The sequence below is a fragment of the Asterias rubens genome, chromosome 16 (assembly GCF_902459465.1).
Source record: "Asterias rubens chromosome 16, eAstRub1.3, whole genome shotgun sequence".
NCBI classification, from domain to species: Eukaryota; Metazoa; Echinodermata; class Asteroidea; order Forcipulatida; family Asteriidae; genus Asterias; species Asterias rubens.
The window spans coordinates 4362743-4372769 of NC_047077.1; the positions used below are offsets into that span (position 1 = coordinate 4362743).

The 10027-nt window shown below is 38.1% G+C and overlaps 1 protein-coding gene across 1 annotated transcript; it reads right to left on the reverse strand.

The window, feature by feature from the left end:
- Window positions 1–975: 975 nt before the first annotated feature.
- LOC117300601 (28S ribosomal protein S14, mitochondrial-like) lies at window positions 976–7380 on the reverse strand. Its single transcript, XM_033784262.1, has 3 exons — window positions 7299–7380; window positions 4732–4914; window positions 976–2296 (listed from the first exon to the last, which is right to left on the reverse strand). The coding sequence occupies exons 1-3, from the start codon at window positions 7365–7367 to the stop codon at window positions 2114–2116; spliced, it is 435 nt and encodes a 144-aa protein (XP_033640153.1). The 5' UTR covers window positions 7368–7380; the 3' UTR covers window positions 976–2113.
- Window positions 7381–10027: the final 2647 nt, after the last annotated feature.

Consider the following 10027-nt stretch of genomic DNA (forward strand, 5'->3'; position numbering starts at 1 on the left):
ACCCAACTATAGAGAAACAATTTATGGTTGATGTGTCTAAATGGGGAGCAATACATGCCAAGCATGACCTCCAAAACGGGATTAGCACCCACACTGACAAGTCAGCTGCACAAACATTGTGCAGGTTAATTTGTACACCTGGCTACAGAGAAGCAATTTATGGTTGATGTGTTTAAAGGCAGTGCACACTATTGGTAATTACTCAAAATAATTATCAGCATAAAACCTCACTTGGTAACAAGTAATTGGGAGAGGTTGATGGTATAAAACATTGTAAGAAACAGCTCCCTCTGAAGTGGCATAGTTTTCGAGAAAGAAGTAATTTTCCACGAATTTGATTTTGAGACCTCAAGTTTAGAATTTGATGTCTCTAAATCAAGCATCTAAACGCACACAACTTCGAGTGACAAGGGTGTTTTGTTCTTTCATAGTTATCGCGCAACTCCGACGACCGATCGAGCTCAAATTTTCACAGGGTTGTTATTTTATGCATATGTTGATACAATAAGTGAGAAGACTAGTATTTGACAATTACCAATAGTGTCCACTGTCCTTAATTGGAAAACAGTTCACGCAAAGCACGACCTCCAAATACAGGATTTATTCCCCTTGGAGAAGAGAAGCAATTATAGTCAAGCATCTTTCTCAAAGACACAAGTGTCACAACCAGGAATCGAACCCACACTCTGAAGACTTAACCACCGGAAATTTGATGCTCTAGACCACTCAACCATCACACCCTGACCAATCTGAAAATCCAACTTAAATGTTACATACAATTCTATCAACAAAGCCATTTCTGATGAAAGTAATTTTGAAGGATGATAACTCAATCTTTAAATATCGCAAGCTTTCCGATAGAAAGATTAAAGAACAATCTCGTTGGGGTAATTTCCAAAGATAGTACAACCTTACCTTCAAGACAGGAATGATATAGACTTTGAACTATAAGACTCATTCTACACAAAGAACACTATTGTTAACAATGTCTTCTTACCATCTTAATCAATTTATTTCAAATCATCAGTACATTTGTTTTGATACTGACAGTATAGTAAATGGTTAAAGAAATGGACATTATACTAAACTTTCTGGTTTTAAACGCCAGACTGGTCAAAAGTGTAAACAGTACATTCCTCTCACAATGTAAAACAATGTTTACATTTTTTATACTAGTATCAAGAATCAGTCAATGAACTTTGGCTGAAGTTTAATTCATCGGAAAGTTATATCTACATGCCAAACCAGTGAACGTACATGTCCCAACAATACATGACTTACACATGTATGTGTAGTCGCTTGTGGCATTGGAAAATCCAGCAATGCAATTGAAGTGTTGTAAAAAACAAAAATCAAGGGCTTTTAATTACCCTTAAAGATGCAGGAGAGTTTCTAACAATCATGACTTATCCAGTACCATTCAGGTTTGTAAACGTTGGTACATTAGGCCCAACACATCTTAAACACAAACTATGCAGAAGTCATAACAGCAATGATGAGAGGCCATCACCAAGAGGACCACAGGTCCAATATGATCAGAGGTCATTTCCAAGATGATTGGAGGTCAAGTCATTACCAAGATGATCACAGGTTCAAGATAATCAGAGGTTAATCTTACCAATAAGATCAGAGGTCATGACCATGTTGAACACAGGCTATTACTACACTGTACATGTTCATGATCAGAGGTCATTACCTAGACGATCACGGGTCATTTTCTGCAGATGTCATTACCGAGATGACCTTTCTGCTCCAGACAAACGTGTGCATATTATGTACAGTATTTTAACACTTCCACTTTGTTTGAAGAGGCCATAACAAACATGACGACATTTCCACTCCAGACAGACAGTAATTAAACATTTTCACTGTTTTGCAGAGGTTATTACCAGGGAAGACCTCTTTAATTTTGCAGAGGTCCTGTCCGAGCAAGATGATACTTCCACTTCCGCTCCAGACATATAATAAAGCATCTGCAGTACCTGCGCTGTTTTGTGAAGAGGTCATTACCAAGATGACCTCTTCAGTTTTGCAGAGGTCAAGTCCAAGCAAGATGAATATTCAACTCCAGACATATGATTAGCATCTGCAGCACTGTTTTTTGAAGAGGTCATTACCAGGATGACCTCTGCACTCCGGACATATGATTGGCATCAGCAACTTGGCGCCACACGATACGACTGAGTCTCCAGCGGGGCAACACGGAGCGAGGCCTGGAGGTGATAGCACAGCGGTTGCGTTGTCGTATCCAGCAACTGTCCCTCGGAAAGGCCGCAATCTCACGGTCTGCTATCTCCTAGTGGGGTAGGAAAATCATTTGTGGATGAGTATTTTATGTCGCAGAGCAGAGATCTGCATGAAACACTGAAGCAGAAATGCATCCCCAAATATTGGTGGGATTAAATCTATTGTGTTTTTTTTTCTTTTCACAGGACTCGAAAAAGTACAGAGTATACAGTGTTTTAAACACACATCGGTATATGGGTTCAAACAAAAATTAATATTCTTTATCCCCGATGCAAATTTAACATCTCTTATGCAGTACCCACTGCCAAAACATAGGATTCGAACTGCCTCTAACTATCGGGCAACCTCGGTAGTCTAGTTGGTAAGACACTGCTCTAGAATTGCAAGGGTCGTGGGTTCGAATCCCACCCAAGTAACATGCCTGTGATATTTGTTCACAGGACTCGGGAAAGTACTGAGTATACATTGCTAACACACATCGTTGTATGGGTAAAAAAAAAAAAAAAAAATTAATATTGTGTTTTACACAAAATGTATTGTCGTTTTGTGTCTGCTTTGTTATTGTTTACATGTAAATGCTTATCAGGAGGCCTACTTATAATGCAGATGTAACGACTTTTTTATTTTGAGTAACAGTTAAGTCATGTTTGTTTTTCGCAGAGCAAGGTAAATTGGTTTGTGTAAAGCACGGTTTTGTAGTTATAAAGTAGTTTTACTTTATCTTTGAAATCAGCTCAGATTTGTATTTTGTTGTTTTATATTGACAAATAGAGGCACATATTTTTTACAAAGGCACATATTTTTTACAAGGGCCTATTAAACAATTCCTTGAGCTAGGCTTCCCAAACCACTGTTTCATTTATTTTTAACTTGGTGTTTACTATTTCTAGTAATATTATTACTTAGTCGGCAACAAAAAAGTTGAAATACAAACACATACAATGTAAGACATGTCATACATGAAGGACAGTCAAGATGAAAGATAAACTGTAAAACAAGTACCAATCAACATGAATCTTGGAGGTCCCAGTATTTGTAGGTACGAACAAATGGGTGAAGAGAATAAGGTGGGGGTGGGGATGAGGTATGTCAGGAAGAAGGGGAGTGCCGGATGAAAACCCTTAAGTTCAAACAAATCCAAATAATATATCCTACAAGCACATTTTGTTTATTAAACTACGCCAAGGAAAATTCCTTGTACATCTTTAAACTGAAATGTGACCGTACATTTGTATCCTGCACAAAATTGTAGTTTTCCCCTGGCTAACGAACTGAGCATGGATGGTGTACAAACTAAAACTTACAACTGAAGCCAAACTTAGGCAGACAATTTAAAACAGAGCTCTCACAATAATATACGCAATATTCGAACTACACCCAAATTGTGAGCACTTGATCAAAAGGCAGAGGGAAGAGCAAATTAAATGACACTAAATTCACACTTTTTCCAGGCTCAAATTGGAGGGGAAAGACCTCAAGATGACCTGGCTTTGTGGCTCAAAACATTTCAACAAGTTTCATCTCTACCAAAACGGAATCAAACAAGAAACCAATTTACGACACAGTCTAACACCTGAGTTGCTTTTATAGAAAAGACAAGCCCTAGAAAAGACCTCATTACTACTCAACAGAATGTAACGATATTTGTAAGACTCAAAGTCAACAATTAGGCCTAAAGATCATTTTTATTTGTCACGATTTGCTCAAATGAAAAACACAAGACTGTCGAACTTGTCCGTTTTTAAATTTAAAATCACTGGTCTCAGGCCTGCGCTCCAGTGTTTAAGTTTTGAGTCTGCTTTTCCATTTTTGTTTCCATTTTTTAACAGATCTTTACAGCTAGTGAGGTGTGATTTGACAAAAATATGAACCATGTGGTCACTGAGAGTAGCGAGGCAAGCCACCTTATGTTTGAAGGGGACAGGAAAACACCAACATAAGAAAACATGCATCCTGTTTGTACACTGTAATAGTCATTGCTACAAAAGGTTGCTTTTGCATCTCAACATACATGTATGCCTACATTTCTACCTGCATGATACAACATTATGACAGACAGGCAGGTTTCGATTGTTTACAAATTCAAACAAATTGGACCCAGTTGTTACCGATTAACAACATGGTCTTTGGGTGTGTGGCCGCGCGCCGTAGCAAATACTGTTTTACGATTTAAAACAAGTTTGGAGAATAATTGCACATAAATGATAATACATGTGATCTTATCTGTATCACCACCAATACTGCAATATCATAAAATCATTTTTGCTGATTACCACCCAGATAAATACAATCTTTATCTTCCTGGGCCACACTTCAAAAAAACTGTAAGCACAAAAACAAGTTGCTAAACACAAAAAAAGCATTGCTTAACATAAACAGGATACCAGCCAAAATTCCATTAAATTTAGACTGTTGTGACTGGTACCCCGACTCAAATATTGCTTAGAAGTCTGTAATGAAATTTGGTCCTAAACATACACATACCTTAAGCTCATCTGGTAGGATGGTGTTCTTCCGTATGCAGTTGATTCGTCTCCTCTCGACGCCATACTCCTTGAAGAGCCTCCGTCGCTTGACATCGCGGAGCATCTTCCAGTCTGCATAGTAAGGTCTGGATGGCACTCTGTCTGGTTGGGAGAACACACTCAAGACGGGAAGCTGTGAACACTAAGATGTAAACGACAACAACGACATTGAACAGTTAAATGGTTATACCCCTGCAAGCCAGTAGCTTTTTTTAACAACTCAGACACCCTCATCATTTATCAAAATTTTTAATTTTAACTTTGGATAACATTTATTTTGATATTACAGAATGTGAATTGATGTCTCTGTTGCCCCTTGTCTTAGTGCCAGATTCTCTCGTTTTGATTTGTCATAACTTCCACCGCTAGAGAGGGCGCTGTAATTTATCGAAATGAACCGCTCAGAACTTTACCATTAACACCATGCCCTTTTTTTGGCAGAAGTGTAAAAGTGACAAACTAAACAGAGAAGCGCAACAGGACCACCTGACAACACTTGTTTGTGGAAGTCAGTTGAGTTGCTTTATAATGCCTTTGGCGCATGCTCATGTGGTCACAATGTCTAAAACGGAATCACCTGCAATTTGTTTTCCAGAATGATGGATTAAAAAAAAATATATTTTTTACTTTTGGTACATTGAAGGTTGGTCTATTTCACTCCATCTGTCGATGGTTAAACTTTCTAAATTGTCTGCACGTGCCACTGAATTAGGCTACTGATCATGCTACTTTGTAGTTAGAAAATAAACTTTATACCCAGCATGCCCAGCAGCTGATTTCACGAAACGCTATGATTAATCATATCTCGAGTTTGGACGAGTAACTCGTCCTAACTTGTATGATGGGTTCAATGCATCCTACGTCTATGGATACAGAACTTAACTCGTCCTAAGTCCTATTAGAATAAGATTAATCCTAAGTAAGAAAAATTTGGTGAAATCGACGCCAGAACGTCAGGTGGTCAGTGCAGAGAGTGCATGCAACAGACACTGACACCATACATGTACAACCGCAGGGCAAGCCCTGCCCTGGGACTAGCTAGCAATTTTAGTGGAGTTCAACCTGGGCTAGTTATTGGCATGGGCTGCCGCCTTGCCAGCATGCCATTGGTCCTACTAAAAGCCGACAACACACCAACAACAAGTTTTAAACACCTAATAACTAGCAAATAAACCAAGGACTTATTAGAACTAAGTGTGCTTTGTATTAAAATATATAAACAGATATGTAATGTCAAAACTACGCGAAAAGTCTGAATTTTTAACCAGAAAAAAACTTGGCTTTTTTAAATCCACCTTTGCAAAAGGACTGGCTGAGGAGCTTTTCCCAAATCTAATGTGATGCTCTCGGACACTTGTAACCATCTGTTTCATAAAACAGTATTAGTGAATGCGTATACCAGCAAATCTTGTTAGTGTTATCCGACCCTGTTTTTAGTGTTGGCGTTAGTGTTAACACAGGTCCTCATGCAACTAAAAACGGTATAAAATAAGTTTGCGGTTGATTCAAACTGAAGAATTGGTGGCCTGTTTGATTTAAAATACTAAGCAGTGTGCTAAGCGGCAATCTTGAAAAAAAATAGTAAATAGTAAATAATAAGGCCCTCATTCTCCTCTTTTTTTTTTTTATTTGGACAATCAACTGGTATTTTTTTTTGGATAACATTCCGTATGGCGCCACCACTTTTTCACTAATTTTTACAAAAAAGGATATCTCATTGAGGTAAATTAGATACTATATTATTTCATATCGAATGAAAAAGTGGTGGCGCCATACGGAAACTTTTCCTTTTTTTTTATTTGGCCTTATGATGCGGGCAAGATGGACTGGCGCTTACAACTCAATAGAGGGCCGGCATCAACTGTGCACACAGTGTGGTGAAGGTCTTCACATGACGCCCGCCCTCTGTTGTTGGTAAGTGCTAAATCTACCCGTATCGATATTTTATGGACTGGTCGAAAACCGTTTTTTAAGCCAAGATGGCGTCTGAGTTTGGTTTTTTTTTTCTGGTTCAGAATTCAGACTTTTCGTAAGGTTTTGCCATTTTATTTCTGCATAATTTCTGTTTATATAAAGCTTAGTTCTAAAAAATAAAATACTCATTTGGTTTATTTGATTTTGAGGTATTTGAAAGAGAAACTTATGTTTATGACATGTCATATGATATTATAGGATGATAGTGTGTGTTGTTGGCACTCTGGATGGACTTGTTGTCGTCGGCGTGTTGTCGGCACTCTGGATTTACGTTTACGTTGTCGGCTTTTAGTAGTACCCAATGCCATATTGCTTGCCTGTAACAAAAATTGAGCACCGTATGCGTACCACACCAGTCCACAACAACAGCACATGTTCAGCAACTTTTCATTGAGTTGACCAAATCAAAATAAGAAATAATGGTTGCTGCTTGGTCAAAAAAATAATGATTACACAACTTTGAAATGTGCTCAACCCTAAGCTATTGATACACATACATCGACAAACATTGTGTTTAGTTACTAACAACTTAATGAGAGAGAAAAACAATACCTTCTGGCCACTTTCATGGATGATAGACGTTACTTTCCTCAAAAGAGTTGCACAAATTCCGGACGCCATGTTTGCAAGATGAGCTCAGTAAACAACGCCCTCAAGTGTTTGGATTAAATAGTGCATGAGTGCACTTTTGATGAATAGCGCCACCGCTGAACTTTTCATCCTCCATTATTTTGTTTTATTTTTTTATGCAGATCATGTTGGTTCGCCTCATCATAATAGGTTTACCGACTGGCAGAGTGGAATTTAATAAGAGCTAAAAATTTCGTACCGACTGCCATTTTATTCTTTTAATTAAGGTCAACAATTAGTATCCTCGCTGTCTGGAAGTAATTCTGTCTTGCTGCTTAGAATTGCCATCCTCAAAAAAGAAATCTTGGATTTTTTTAAGGGTTCCCTTTTTTATTAAGAAGGAAAAAGACAAATTAATTTCCCCGTTGACTGAGCACAACGAAAGTGCCATTTTTTTAAAATAATGTATAGGTTTTCTTGGTCAATTTCGGAAAATGAGCAGCCAATTAAAATCCATCAAGCTATTCTATTTCGCGCGAAATCGAATGCTAGTGAAAAGGGTCATTCGATTTCGTTTTATGATTAGTCAAAATGTAATGTTGCGTCATTCGATTAAAAAAAAATGTTTTGTTAGTAATTCATCAAAGCAGCGTTCAAATTCGCAGACGCTTCTTGAGGCGTCTGTGTCTTAAAAAAATGTTGATACGCTAAATTGAACAGAGTGCTAAAGGAATTTGTCTCGACTCTAGTCTAAACGAAACTGAATGGCCAAATTCTAAATTTGAAACGCAGTGTCAACTGGAGAAGCAAAACACCTTTAATTCGAACGCATGGAAATGAAATTGACTGCTAATTTGCCGAATTTGACCGAGAAAACCTACACTAAATAGGCCTACAGCCAGAAAACAAGTATTTTGGTGACAATCATGACCTACACCTGGCGTGTGCCTAGTACTTTTAGTAGAAGATGTGGTTGGTCGTGGGTGAGTAGGGCACGGTAATAGTTTGGAATAACAGTAACCTCGTAGTTGTAAAGTGAACAAAGACTCGTCACCTATAGTTTCCTCGAGTGGTCATCAGGAACACTGACATCTAAGTGAGATAGGCCTACTGTGTGCCACCATCCTTGTTGGTCAAAGATAAGAAGAAAAACAAAAAACAAGTGTTTTGAAGGGGGGGGGGGGGGCCGGGGGAATAGTGAGCACTATTGGTAATTACTCAAAATAATTATTAGCATAAAACCTTACTTGATTCTGAGTATAGCTCAATGTGAGAAACAGCTCCCTTTGAAGTAACATAGTTTTCGAGAAAGAAGTAATTTTCCACGAATTTGATTTTGAGACCTCAGAATTTAGAACTTGAGGTCTCGAAATAAGCATCTGAAAGCACACAACTTCGAGTGACAGGGGTGTTTTTTCTTTCGTTATTATCTCGCAACTTCGACGACCGATTGAGCTCAAGTTTTCACAGGGTGTTATTTTGTGCATTATGTTGAGATACACCAAGTGAGAAGACTGTACATTGACAATTACCAACAGTGTCCAATGTCTCAAAACAATAAATACACAATAATGAACTGGACATACCAATTGTTTTTACGTCATTCATTGTGCGATTGATTCATTTTTATTGTGCATGTTTGTGTGCATAGGCTTACTTAAATTCACACACTATTTACAGAAAAGTCTGAGTAAACTCAGGATTTCACAGAAATAAAGTATTATTCAAATTTAAAAAACATTCGAACTCTAAACACTTCCGGGTCACTGGTTGAACCGGATCCATCGGATGTCCAAGGGAAATCTGTCACCGTGGAGATTCCGTCCCCTATAATGGGAAATTAAAACGGGCTGAAGGAGGAAGATCTGGAGGCCTAACAGAAGAAGTTTGTAGGCCTACACAGTTTGGGGGACAGAATCTCCTGCTACACCGGGGCCCGTGGGCGGGGCCTGACCCCAATCTTGGGTCAGAATGAACCGGAATCATCGGTGTGTCAAAAATGACCAAGAAATTGGTCAACTCTGACCCGCGGGTTTTCAGAGTGAAACACAGGTGACCTTTACACAAGATCAACCGTACACATTTCAGAACATTTACAGAAAAAAAAATATTTTGAGTAGTTTATTGAAATTTGTTAAACTCAACAATACATTATTGACTTATCTCACTTAGGTACAATATCAAAAAGCTTCTACGCAATTTTTGTTACACACACCGTTCACACACCATTTTGCACAAAAATTGTGACTTCTGAACTAACAGTGCTCTTATTTAAATGAAACCCGCATTATGTTATAACGAATTGCATCATATCACTGCAATTATCTAATCATAAACAAAACTTGCTAATGAAAACTACGGAGCGAGTACCGAAACTACTTGTCCATATTACAAGATTATCTGAGCCCAAAACAGTGAACCAATACCTAGGAATAAGTTTACTTGCCATGATACATTTTTTCACCAAGACATCTTTCTGATGCTATAGGTCTAGTAGAAGTCGACTTGACCAATACTTTCTTTGCCAAGGTAACCTTATCATTTTAGAAGGTCGACTTGTCTCAATCATTTCTACGAACGGATAAGAGAAACATGGTGCAATTTTTGCCAAAAATGATTCGTTCAGCCTGTTCAACTGTGTGTGAATTCTGATGTTGTTTAACATTAAGTTTACACATTGCTTATTTATACAGGCGTTTGTTATGAAATGA

What these genes read in the sequence shown, in the direction of transcription:
- LOC117300601 (XM_033784262.1), bottom strand. Translation starts at nt 7,367, where the DNA reads ATGGCGTCCGGAATTTGTGCAACTCTTTTGAGGAAAGTAACGTCTATC. An exon ending in TCCATGAAAGTGGCCAGAAG is followed by an intron (nt 4,915 to 7,298) that starts GTATTGTTTTTC and finishes TTTACATCTTAG; the next exon opens with TGTTCACAGCTTCCCGTCTT. An exon ending in TCCTACCAGATGAGCTTAAG is followed by an intron (nt 2,297 to 4,731) that starts GTATGTGTATGT and finishes CTACCCCACTAG; the next exon opens with GAGATAGCAGACCGTGAGAT.